Source organism: Mytilus californianus, unplaced genomic scaffold, assembly GCF_021869535.1.
Source record: "Mytilus californianus isolate M0D057914Y unplaced genomic scaffold, xbMytCali1.0.p SCAF_11, whole genome shotgun sequence".
Lineage (NCBI taxonomy): Eukaryota > Metazoa > Mollusca > Bivalvia > Mytilida > Mytilidae > Mytilus > Mytilus californianus.
The window spans coordinates 4,391,969-4,406,142 of NW_026262593.1; the positions used below are offsets into that span (position 1 = coordinate 4,391,969).

General features: G+C 34.4%; 1 protein-coding gene across 1 annotated transcript in view; it reads left to right on the forward strand.

The window, feature by feature from the left end:
* Positions 1–14,174, forward strand: part of LOC127720755 (sushi, von Willebrand factor type A, EGF and pentraxin domain-containing protein 1-like) — an 86,411-nt gene that overhangs the window by 54,969 nt on the left and 17,268 nt on the right. Inside the window, exons 29-34 of the mRNA XM_052227509.1 lie at positions 370–549; positions 1,279–1,461; positions 2,183–2,365; positions 7,530–7,712; positions 9,037–9,150; positions 13,162–13,275. Of these exons, the coding sequence (XP_052083469.1) occupies positions 370–549; positions 1,279–1,461; positions 2,183–2,365; positions 7,530–7,712; positions 9,037–9,150; positions 13,162–13,275 (957 nt within the window). The remainder of the gene's footprint in view (positions 1–369; positions 550–1,278; positions 1,462–2,182; positions 2,366–7,529; positions 7,713–9,036; positions 9,151–13,161; positions 13,276–14,174) is intronic.

Below are 14,174 nucleotides of genomic sequence, written 5' to 3' on the forward strand. Positions count from 1 at the left end.
TTTAGATTGGAATCAAGCACACCTGCCATGTGCGAGATTGGCACTAACACCCTCAGTGTTGACAGTCATGTGATACATTAGCTTGACTACAAAGACCACTGGGCCTCTTAGGACCCTGAATTGTTGAATTTAAAAATTCTTAGCATATGATCCAAAAAGTATGGAAATATTAATTAAATGCAGTGCATTTAAAATCCTTCTAACATAGGACGCCATGTTAACTGATTTCTTGTAGTTATAAAGTAAGTTAGTATTGGCTCATAGTCTACAGTTTTAATTTTTTTGCCTTAAAAAGGAGTGTGACAAATGCAAAATACATCTTTTAATATCTACATAATACAAATGTTGCATGATCTCCTTTTCTTTTAGTCACAAAGTGTACAGCTCCTGGATTAAACGAATTTACAATTACATCCACTAATACTGATGTTGTGCCAAGTACAGAAGTGACATTCACATGTGAATTCGGTTACCAGTTACCAGCTGGAGATTTGGGAACCAGAATATGTCAGCTTGGTGGTACATGGCCAGCACCACCAGCATGTGAAGGTAAGAACTGTTTACCCCACATCATCGTTTGAAGGTAAGCAGTGGTTACCAATGTTCTGTGTTCTAGCACCTGGTCAACAAACCCACCAGCATGTAAAAATATGCCCTGGTCAGCAGTGTTTAATGCATAAGCAAATCTCAAAACAGATTTGTTTTGTGGAATATGGGAAGAAAATCAATTTGGACAATGGTCAGTTTACTGTTCAAATATCTGAAAACAGAATTGTTGAGTGATTAATTGATTGAAGTTTAATGCCACTTTCAGCACTATTTTGTGGCTTTCAGTTTTTATTGATGGAGGGAGCGGGAATGCCTTGAGAGAACCATTGACCTTTGGTAGGAAAACTGACAATTCTGGTCAGTTTAGATTGAAATCAAGCGCATTTGACATATGCGAGATTGGAACTCACAACCTCAGTCTTGACAGTCATGTGATACAGTAGTTTGACTTCGAAGACCACTGGGCCACTTATGCCCCTATATTGTTGAGTAAAAATTCCTAACATATTATCCAAAAAATTGTAAATATAAAATTGAATGCAGTGCATTTGAAATCCTTCTAATATAGGAATCCAGTTTAACTGATTTATTGTTTGGATATAGTAAGTTAGTAGTGACTCATAGTTTACAGTTTATTATTATTTTTGCCTTAAAAAGGAGTGGCAAATGCAAAATACATCTTTTAATATCTACATAATACAAATGTTGCATGGTCTCTTTTTCTTTTAGTCACAAAGTGTTCAGCTCCTGGATTAAACGAATTTACAATTACATCAACCACTGATGCTGTAGTACCAGATACAGAGGTATCATACACATGTCAACCTGGTTACCAGTTACCAGCTGGAGATTTGGGAACCAGAATATGTCAGCTTGGTGGTACATGGCCAGCACCTGCACCAGCATGTGAAGGTAAGAACTATTTATCACTTATCATCATTTGAAGGTAAGCAGTGGTTACTAGTGTTCTGTGTTCCAGCACATGGTCAACAAAACCCACCAGCATGTTAAAATATATCCCGGTCAGCAGTGTTTAATGCATAAGCAAATCTCAAAACGATTTGTTTTGTGATATGTGGGAAGGACATCAATTTGGAAAATTGTCAGTTTCACTGTTCAGATATCTGAAAGCTTTGTTGTGTTATTGATTGATTGGTGTTTAATGCAAGTTTCACTGCTATTGTGCTGATTTTAGTCAGTCAGTTTTATTGATTGAGGAAGCCAGAATGCCTGGAGAGAACCATCAACCTGGTCAGTTTTAGATTGGAGTCAAGTGCACCTGCTATGTGGGGGATTCCAACTCACAACCTCAGTGTCGACAGTGAAGTAATACAGTAGTTTGACTACTTAGACCAGTGGGGCACAGAGGCCCCTAAATTGTTGAGTGTAAAAATTCCTAGCATGTTATCAAAAAATTATGTAAATACTAATCAAATGCAGTGCATTTTAATTTCCTTCTTATTTAAGAGGCCAGTTTTACTGCTTTACTTGTACTGTAGGGAAATAGTTAGTGGGAAGTGGCTCACAGTTCTTAGTTTTAATTTGTTGTTGTCTTAAAAAGGAGTGTGGCAATTGCAAAATACATCTTTTGATATCTAAAATATATAAATGTTGCATGATCTCTTTCTTTCAGTTACAAAATGTACAGCTCCTGGATTAAACGAATTTACAATCACTTCCACTAATACTAATGTTGTGCCAAGTACAGAAGTGACATACACATGTGTATTTGGTTACCAGTTACCAGCTGGAGATTTGGGAACCAGAATATGTCAGCTTGGTGGTACATGGCCAGCACCTCCACCAGGATGTGAAGGTAAGAACTATTTACCACTCATGTTGTGTCTTCCAGCACATGGTCAACAAACCCGCTAGCATTTGATCTTACTGATAACAAAATAGAGTTCAAGTTTGATATTGACTATTTTCACTAATTCCATTTGTGACAGATGAGTCTTCATAGATTGTCACAGAACATGTTGGGTTAAACAATCCTGAAAACTCCATACTTTAGAATACATCAATTTCAATATTATTAGCTGCCCTCAACAATGGTTTCCTTCAAAAGGCCACAGACCACAATTAAATTCTCTATTAGTTCTTTATAACGTTTTGATTCATTAAAAAAAATGCACCGATTCTTTTTGTCAAATATTTTGTGTGTGTAAAGTACAGTACTAGTCCAAACATATATCAAACATTCAGAAAAATTGCTCCCCAGCATCTTACAAATTTAGCCAATACACATCCATACCCCTATGGACAAGTCAAGAGATGTTCCGAAAACTGTAAATTTCACCTTTTTGCACCTGGCCTAATCACTCTTTCCATATCAAAATCAGTTAAAATACAACATCCAAAAGTTTATTTCACCTCTTGTCTTTCATTTCCATCCCAAAAAATCTAAGAAGTGAGTGAGGAAGGGAAAGAAAAAAATTAAGAAAAAATACACTTTAATTAAAAGGAACTATATTCGTGGACAACGAAAAGCGGGATCATTAATTGTGGTCTTTGGCCTATTAGGGGTCTAAACCTTGACCAATTCTAATAAAACTTGGCTTGATTTAAGCTTAGTGTATTATGAAACAGTTTACAAAGTTTCAATGCCATATGATATCAATTATTAGAATTGTGGCATTTTGTATATCTGAACTTTGGGTGCTGAATTGTGGCATTGAATTAGAATAATTTCAACTATCAAATTTGGGCTTCTAAAAACCAAAATATACCAAAACTTACACTTTTTAATGTCTGTATGTATAAGTTATCACCTATTAAAAGCAACAAATAGCATACTTCATGTTTCAGACTTATAAAAAATGGCCAGAAGTAAATTTCATATGGGCCTGTGCCAAAAAATAGAGGTTTTCAAATGAAGTGAGGCCTTATATGAAATGTAATTGCTAAGTTATAAAAAAACCTTTTACATGTTATAAATGTACTTTTAATGGAAATGTAAGTTTCAAATAGCATAACACATGTGAATAAAATGGTCTTCAGCAATGTCAAGCTTAAAAAAACAGGTTGTCAATTTAGGTCGCTCCCCACATTTGCATATTAAAAAGCATATAAATGATATGGGAGAAAGAGATATGCTTCTTTTTGACAAATCTTTGTTCAGATATGATAAAACATGGAGCCTGGATGTAACAAGACTGTCACTTTCAACTATATATGTAGACAGTATGATCTGATGCAAAGTTATTTACTTTACTTTTTAAAACCGGCATGAAATTTCAGCCTCAAAAGGCCAATATTTTAACCACTAGCTATCAAACAAAAGAAAATAAAGGTAGTCTGTGAAACAGACAAGGTCAAACAACCAGTAATAAGTACTTTTGATACAGATTCAGTGAAATCTGCTAAAAGGAATTCAACTTGTATGTGCATAGAACCTCATTTTTCACTTGCTTCATACTGACCGTTAGACTAAGACCATTAAAGCAGCACATTTTGCACTCTTATTCTGATTTTATCTACTTTTTTTGTATGTTTAGTGTTCAAAAATGAGTTAAACATCTACATAAGATACCACAAACACAAATAGAAAATCAGAAAAACCTGTCAGAGAGAAAGTAAGCATGCTACTTTTGTAAAAATATTGAAACAACTGAAAAAGTTCAATTTTGGGCATGTAGGCTGAAATGTCACTTTTTTACAAAATTTCTATCAAATAAAAGTGGAAATCATTTATTCTCATGTAGTTTGACAAATTAATACCAATAGATCATTCAGGGAAGTTGTCAAAGTACAAATTCAATATTTCCTGAATTCACCTCTTAGGCCACAGACCACAATTAAATTCTCTATTAGTTCTTTATAACGTTTTGATTCATTAAAAAAAATGCGCCTATTCTTTTTGATAAATATTTTGTGTGTGTAAAGTACAGTACTAGTCCAAACATATATCAAACATTCAGAAAAATCGCTTCCAAGCATCTTACAAATTTAGCCAATACATATCCATACCCCTATGGACAAGTCAAGAGATGTTCCGAAAACTGTAAATATCACCTTTTTGCACCTGGCCTAATCACTCTTTCCATATCAAAAATCAGTTAAAATACAACATCCAAAAGTTTATTTCACCTCTCTTCTTTCATTTCCATCTAAAAAAATCTAAGAAATGAGTGAGGAAGGGAAAGAAAAAAAATTAAGAAAAAATACACTCTAATTAAAAGGAACTATATTCGTGGACAACGAAAAGTGGGATCATTAATTTTGGTCTTTGGCCAAAATGCAAAAAACCCTTTTTTCTGTCAATTCATTCATTTCTTGTTGCAAGATTTGGTGAAGAAGTTATAGAGGGTAGGGACATTAGCTGTCAAATTCATGTTCCTAGATTTCACTCAAATTCTCCTATTTGATTTATAAAATACTAAAACATTATCCAAATTACAAAAAGCACAATATAAACAATAAACAATGCATGGACATGTTAAAATTTATCAGCATTTTGTGTCTTACTTCGACTATACACTATCTAATTAACCATTGAGATGACCTCCAAAGAATGTTGATAAATATAGATACATAGACAAGCATGTGCAATTGTATAATGACTATTTTTCCAGGTCAGTTTTATTTCATGCAGGGGTTAAAAAATCCACTAGCCCGACGCCCGGGACTAGACTTTTACACTTCGGGCAATTAAAACTTGTAACCGAATATGCCCGACGGACTAGTAACAAACAATTCTTGGCATTTACAAAATAGTAAGTGGAAAATCCCCTCATCACTATTCTATCTTAGCCAATCAGATTCAATTACATACGTCATCCGGGATTCCAAGAATTTGAACCGATTTTGTACATGTTTTAAAAATAGAACAACTAACTCTGGGTGGACCGGTATCATGTATTTAATTTCAATATCAATTTCTCAGTACAGGGGGTATTGTGCATTGCTTATGCCGAGATTTTCAATTAATGGTACTTGGGTGTATGATGTAATGATCGATATTGACCTGTCTTGTCGGACAGCTGTTAATTTGAGCTTGAAACCATGCACAAATTATTTCTAAACATTTTAGTACGGCCACCACAGGAACTTTGTCAGTTTTAAAACGAAAAACGGTAGATGAAGGGGGTAATGAGGCTGAAAATTTATCCCAAAAAAATGCCAAATACAACCAGGAAAAGCGGAAAAAAACATTTATAGTGTCATGGACAGAAAGATTCCCTATGGGCAAGGTCGACTGTTACTGATGATAAACAAGAGATGATGTTTTGTGAATATTGCCTTTAGTTTCCCGATCTCGCTGATAAAAAGTCTGCTTTGTATGTGGGAACAACAAATATACGAATTGAACCACTGGTTTAACATGACAATATCAATGAACATGTTTTCTGTGCCTGAAAATATTTAACAACCCATAGTACAAGGGATATCCAAAAAGATGTCTAGAGATCCTTGTTATAATTGATAAAACAAAAATTTATTTGATTTATTTTATCAAATACCGTGTATAATGCCGCATTCAAAACAAGGGACACCCACTCTAAATTTGAAAGGTATACTCGGGCTAGCAGGTCAGTTTTGATGGGCTAGCAGCTCTTTCAACAGGGCTAGTAAAATTCTGCTACCAATAAGTCCTGGGCTAGTGAGCTGTAACAATTTTTTTTAACCCCTGTCATGATATGGATATAAAAAAATATGTTTATCATCTTTTTACCTGTATAAAAGTGATTTTTTTTTGTGAACCCTATCAGTTAAGGAAATGATTCTTCCAGGAGGCTCCCTTGTTTCACTTCTCATCTTTATACGACCGCAAAATAATTTTTGGGATCGTATAATGGTATGATGTCATCGCCGTCTGCGTTGTCGTCCGAAGACACATTGGTTTCCGGACAATAACTTTAGTTTGAGTGAATGGATCTCTATGAAATTTTGTAAGAAGGTTCAATATCACAAAAGGACGGTTGGGATTGATTTTGGGGATGATGGTCCCAACCGTTTAGGAATTAGGGGCCCAAAATGGGCCCAAAACAAGCATTTTTCTAGTGTCAGGATAATAACTTGTGTATAAGTATTTCGATTGCTCTGAAATTGTACCACAATGTTTAATACCACAAGTAGAAGGTTGGGATTCATCTTAGGGGTTATGGGGCCAACAGTTTAGGAATTAAGGGCCAAACAGGGGCCAAAAACAAGCATGTTTCCAGACAATAACTTATGTTTAAGTGTATGGATCTCTCTAAAATTGCACTACAAGGTTCCATACTACAAAGGAAAGGCTGGGATTAAGTAATGGGGTTATTGCTCCAAGGAGGGTTTCAAAAAGTTATGGGGGGGATTTTTTTTCCAATTTTTTTAGGGGATTCATATTTTTTTTCAAAATTTTTCATATTTCGAATTTTTGAAAATTTTCAAGAAGAAATCTTCCATTGCACAATACTATGCAATAGATTTGAAAGATCTTTGACCACATTTATTTTGTGTCAGAAACCTATATTATGTCAAAAATTTGATCACAATCCAAATTCAGACAGTATCAAGCTTGAATATTGTGTCCAAATTTGCCCCAACTGTTCAGGGTTCGACCTCTGCGGATGTATCAGGCTGCGCTCAGCGAAGCATTTTATTGACATTCCTTTCTTTTTAATAACTGAACATGCTTAGCACATACCTAACCCATCTCTGGCTAGGAGTTAAATATCAAATAAATATTGATTTAAATGTACTCATGTACTCGCTAACTTGCAAGCTAAAATTAAAACGATTATTTTGACAAATTGGAACCTAATCTGACTGCTAATAACATTTTGTTTTAGATTCAGTTTCTATCAAAGTTTCAAACAAGAAATATAACTGTTTAATCATTTTGTCTAAATCTTAGATAAAATTGGTATTTTTTTTTTTATAACGAATCAAAATTGTCATCTATTTTTTTAAATTGATAAAAACAAAATCTACATAAATGTCTGATTTCTGCTTAGGTTGCACATTGCAATGACTTTTTAATTTAACTTTTTCTACAGTGATTACATGTGACATATCTGGATATAATCAATTCACAATTCCATCAACCACTGATGCTGTAGTACCAGATACAGAGGTATCATACACATGTCAACCTGGTTACCATTTACCAGTTGGAGATTTGGGAACCAGAATATGTCAGCTTGGTGGTACATGGCCAGCACCGCCACCAGGATGTGAAGGTAACTATTTACCTTAAAGGAATTATTGTCCTTAAATGATGATTTTAAATTTTTTTTACGTTTTTGTCTATCAACTTGAAAACAGAAAGATAGACTATAGAAAAAAGAAAAAAAATGATCACCAGGACAAAATCTACAAATATGTCAACATGGCTAAAATTGTAAGTAGGTGTTATTGTCCTTTAGTGACGATTTTTTACTATTTTTTCTTGGTGAAAATGTGGAGGACAAAGTAAAACTGTAATAAGAAAAAAGGGTCAATAAAGCTGAAATTGTCCTTTTTTTATTTTGGAAATTAATTAGAGAAAATAGATGGAAACTGTAAACAGTAAATATGATCAGAAAGACATGATAAACAAGAGATTTTAGTGGTGAATTAAATCCTAGTCTACAATGTTAGAGAATAGTCATTGTCGTAGTTGCGTATAGATCCAGTTGAGCCACACAGGCTCTTTAAAGGTTGCAATTCTGTAAATACAGACAATGCAATTTCCCATAGGAACTCCCTTTGCGGCTAAAACTGTGACACTTTTACTATGAAGTTTCGTGAAAAATAATATCCCAGAACGGAAAGTTTATATGCACTACTATTTTATTCAAAGGTCAAAATATAGGGCTGTGCGGCATATTTTCAACATTTATATGCCCTGAACTTCTAAGAGTTTAAACTTATACTAAAATTCTATACAACCCTTACCTCCATTTTTGGACCTCCTAAGAATTAAAATTTAGCCGCTACCATGTTTTTCTATACTGGTTACATTCCCAAGTGATGTCTCCATGAGATGAAACACAGAGATCATCAATGGGAACCAGTACGTTAACAAATTAACATACCTATGAATATTAAATATCTCCCCAAAAGAGGCGTGGTTTGAGAAACAGCTGTATTTACAAAGTGCAACCTATAACTTCTTGCTTTACATGTAGTTGCAAATCAATGCCTATTCAGGATGAGAACAAGTTTGAAATAGTTTATGATATATGCAGTTTCTTGATGGATTAATTATACCCCCGCTTTAAAAAAGTGGGGGTATACTGTTTAACCACTGTCTGTTCGATCCGTCAGTCTGTCCATCCGTCCCATTAATATTTTTCATCGCATCTTTCTCAGGAACTACATCATAAGGATTTCTGAAATTTGGTTTCAGGGTTTACCGTGTGATGTGTTTTCAGATTCATCACTCAACAACTTCCTGTTTACCAACACTTACATATTTTTACACTATTAAAATTATCCATATGTGGGCTGGGGTATCATCAGTGAGCAGTAGCTCGCAGTTTCACTTGTTTCTTTTATATTGATATGTATATATATTTTTAGACATTGATGAGTGCTTGACAACTCCATGTAAACACGGAGCTACATGTCACAATGAAGAAAATGCTTACAGTTGTACATGCATGCCTGGATATCAAGGAACGAATTGTGAAATAAGTAAGATATGATTTTATTGATATTTTCTTAAATTTTCCTTTGATCTTTTTGTGTGATAATTTTCCATTTCAACGGACTCGACTAATACGATTTTCTCAGTCTAGTAGAGTGACAACACGATGACATCATAAACCAAAGTCATTGACATCACCTAGGAAAATAGCGATAAGCAGATTATATATGGTCTCTCAACTCGAGGAAGGTCTTTACCACATTTCATCTCAAGGCCCTTTAGTGATGAGTTGAAGCTGAGAAACTCCCTCTCATTTTCAAAACAATAGATAATCCATAAGTATAGCTATGCCTGAACATTATTTTATGATTTGAAGTTAGTATCATCAATCTCTATAAAGTATTAGACAACTTTTCTTATATAAACGGCTTCAATGCCCTTTCCATACATTGATACAATTTTTAGGCAGTTAAGCTGCCTTATGCTAGCATCCTAGATTTGTGTTCTTCCAAACGAATACTGAAAAAAGTGTCATTGTTATTATCTAGCAGGTTAATATGTTATTTATAACTAATTGGACACTTTTTTCATACTTTTAATTCTGGAATACAAAAAATATGACCAGAATAACCTGAAATGATCGTCTAATGACGTAAAATATTTGAAGTTGCACATAGGAAATAGTGCTCAATAGAAATCCGTGCGTAGTTTATTATCCCCTGTGCTTTTGGCTAAGATGTCAAAGAATAATTGTATGAAATATTCCATTGCCGAAAATCTCTAAGTACAAGTCGTTTACATTTCCCAAATGGCAAAAGGCACAGCAATATTGTTTGGCGGCTGAGAACTATATCATGTGTACATAGTAGTCTAAGTTGGCGGTAATTTTAACTTACAAGTTACACGAACGTAAGTAAGACATTGATTCTGATGATATAAAGCCCGATTAAAAGTAAGTATTGTTAATCATGATATTCTTTTTGTTTAAGAAGATTGTGATTATTTACTTGATTTCAATTTAATGTATGCACATTTAAATTCCTTTCTTTAATTATATTATTCCGTGTCTCACTGACCTTGCCAAATAAAGTTGTTGTTATTTAATGAATGAAATAGAACCAGAAATCTACGTTGATTGGTCAATATATTTTAATATTTTATTGAATGCAGGACAACTCGGCCCAGAGACAAGTCGGACTGAGTCCACTGTGACCTAAGAAGACAACTTAGAGTGTCAGTGAGACAACTCAGATAGAGTATTAGGGTTCATAAAATGTTAGACTAACATGTCTAGGGGAGCCATCAATCTTTTGGTTTGTGCATTGGGGTCTATTAAGGGGTATTTTGAGGGGCCTAAAGAAGGGAGGTGTTTACTATAGAACCCTATGGGATTTAATTTTTTTTAAATTTTCAAATGACTATAACTTGAAAACAGTAAGTGATAGACACACACGGTCTTCAGTAATGATAACAGGACAATAAAACAAATCAAAAAAATTAGGGCGAGTCCATGGGGGTCACCCCACCCCCTTTCTTCAATTTGAGAATGTGCTTTTATCTTGTAAATGGTCGTGATTCCCACCCCTGAACCATATATATTCTTGTATGAGACAATAAAACTAATCAAATGAAATATAGGGGGAGTCCCTGGGGGGCACCCCCACCCCCTTCTGTTTGAGAACTTGTAAATGGTCTAGATCCCCACCCCGAAACCATATATATTCATGTATGGGACAATATAACAAATCAAATGAAATATATGGGGAGTCCCTGGGGGTCACCCCACCCCTTTTCTTTTTGAAAACTTGTAAAAGGTCAAGATCCCCACCCCGAACCCATCTATATTCTTGTATGGGACTAAAGGGCGAGTCCCCTGGGGATGACCCCCCCTTTTTGAGAACCCCTTAACCATATATATTCCTGTTCATGATTTCAAGAAGATTTGAATGACATACAGGGTCAATCTCCTAGGCGTCACTTGTGCATATCACTTTACTAGGCCAAACCAATTTGTACTGGACGTTGCCCAATGTCGGCGACCATGGGAATGACGAATTATGGTACTTGTTTGGGAGACTTTGTAACAGTATCCTTTTACAATTATTTCTTGTTTATTATAAAATTTTATTGATGCAAAAAATAAGTCTAGGTTGAATTTATCCTAATTATTTTTTGAATTATTTCTGGGCCTATAAAAATTTTCATTTATGGCTCATTTTAAAGAAAACATATAAATCTTTCAAGCAGTGTAAAGCCCAAGAATGTTTGACCAACTGTTTTATAATCACCTGTCATTTGATTCCAAACTTAGTATGGAGTGACATCATGGACTTGGGGTGGGGTGGGGGTCATTTACTATGGGCAGTTCAATCAGACCTCACCTTTGATCAATCCCTGTAGTAGTAAACCTTTGTCTGATTTGTGTTTCATAACTTTTGAACTGTAGAACCCAAACTCAGTGTTCCTTCCAGGAAAGCAAGTCCATTTATACTATTACAAACTCATACTACGTCAACTCGTACCCAAACGTCAACTTGTACCTACGTTAACTACCAACTAGAACAACTGCAAAGTTGTATCATTGCGAACTTATACCACTGCAGATTCACCATTAAAAATATACATTGATATATGCATTGCTTTTGAAAACCTTGATAAAATATTAATTAATCTGCCTTAATAATCAATTCATTGAATAAACATACATCAGTGACACCTGCTGATCCAACTGAAAATGCTAATGTGGCATATGAAAAGCCTGATTAGTACATATTGGAATAAAACTATATACCACTGTGGAACACTGTAATTCTAATGACATTGTTCCTGCATAAATTAAATTCATTCAATTGTGTATTGAGAAGTTGACAGAAGTTAGCGTCTATAGTCTATATGTCACTGTACGGCCTGCAACAATGAGCAAAACCCATACCGCATAGTAAACTATAAAAGGTCCCAAGAGGATAAATGTAAATAATTCCAACAAGAAAACCGGCAGCCTGATTTATGTCGAATCAATAATGAAAAACAAATATGATATACAGCAACAAATGACAACCACTGAATGACTAGGGACAGGCACACACATAATATGGCAGGGTTAAACATGTCAGCTGGTGCCAAACCATCCCTTAACCTGGGACAGTGTACATATATCTTCTCAGAATTGAATCTTCAAAAGGATACATATTTTAAAGCAATTTAAAGATAAACGATAAACGTTTGAAATCAAAGGTATATTGTTATGGAAAATTGTGTAGGACAGTGCAGCAAATATACCAAACAAATCTGATACTTTAGATATAACAAGCTGTGATAAACAATTCAAGCAACACTGCCACAGTTTTCATCATTACTTTTGCCTTGTTTTTGGTTAACTGCCAATAGCGCTTACAGTTCTTTGATTATAGAATTAATACAGATTTCGGATAATAAAGAAGCTTTCAGAGAGACTTGAAGAGAACTGAAAGAAAATTCAAAAAAAACTATAAGGAAAAAATGTGTGTGTGTAGTTAAAACCCATGTCTATCTTCTTCATCAGTATTTTCTTTAATCATTTGATACAAATGTTGTAAGAATTTACAATTCAACAACAATTTAAAAAGAGATTTCCCCAAAAGTTATTGCAATTACAAGGTGTGAAAGGGGGTCCCTCCTTTTGTACTCTTAAATTCATTTAGGTAATTTTTGTCTCGCCTGGATGAAGTTGCAAAAGGTCAACTTAGGCATGCTGTTTTATTTTGTGATTAGGTCAGTTTATTGAATAAATCTATTGTCTAATAAAAGATCACATGGTGTGAATTAATTCAGATATTTTCGTCCAAATCAGCAGGGCTGGTTAATGATTATTGTTTGAAAAGCAAAATTGGCCAGCAATAGAAGATCTGCATTCCTAAACTATAATTTGTGACTCCTTATAGGAATTATTGCCATACATCTTGAAAACTATTAAAGGTTAAGACAGGGATATACTTCAAATATCATCAACAGCAGAAGAACCTGTATATAAATCATCTATTATAGCAGTTAAGACAACAAATGTTATGTTTACATTTTAGATATTGATGAATGTGCCTCTGTTGTTTGTCAGAATGGAGCCACCTGTAATGACCAGGTTAATGGATACACATGTACTTGTGCCACAGGGTATACAGACACACACTGTGAAACTGGTGAAGTCTTATGTTTTGTCTGCCTCATAACTGTTAACTGCATGTTATTTATGAAAATTCTGATAAAAAGCAAAACAAAAGATGTTTTTTGTTATCATTTTTAATTCATCGTATACTATAACACTATTTATGTGTTAATTTTAAAAGTGTATCTTATGTTCTCACTCATGTTGCTTTAAATAATCCTTAGGTTGTACAGTCAGAATTAAAATTACACCATTCCTTCTCTTTCCAGGGGAAAGAATCCTTAGCTTGTGCAGGCAAAATTATAATTAATACATCATTCCTTCTCTTTCCAGGGGAACTAATCCTTAGGTTGTGCAGGCAAAATTAAATTACATCATTCCTTCTCTTTCCAGGGAAAATAATCCTCATGTTGTGTAGGCTAAATTATAATTACGCCATTTCTTCTCTTTCCTGGGGAAATAATCCTTAGGTTGTGAAGGCAAAATTATAATAAATACATCATTCCTTCTCTTTCCAGGGGAAATAATCCCTAGGTTATGCAGGCAAAATTATAATTACACCATTCCTTCTCTTTCCAAAGGAAATAATCCTTAGGTTGTGTAGGCTAAATTATGATTACACCATTCCTTCTCTTTCCAGGGGAAATAATCCTTAGGTTGTGCAGTCAAAATTATAATTACACCATTCCTTCTCTTTCCAGGGGAAATAACCCTTAGGTTGTGTAGGCTAAATTATAATTACACTATTCCTTCTCTTTCCAGAGGAAATAACCCTTAGGTTGTGCAGGCAAAATTATAATTACCCCATTCCTTCTCTTTCCAGGGGAAATAATCCTTAGGTTGTGCAGGCAAAATTATAATTGCACCATCTTCTTTTTCCAGTGGAAATAATCCTTAGGTTGTGCAGGCAAAATTATAATTACACCATTCCTT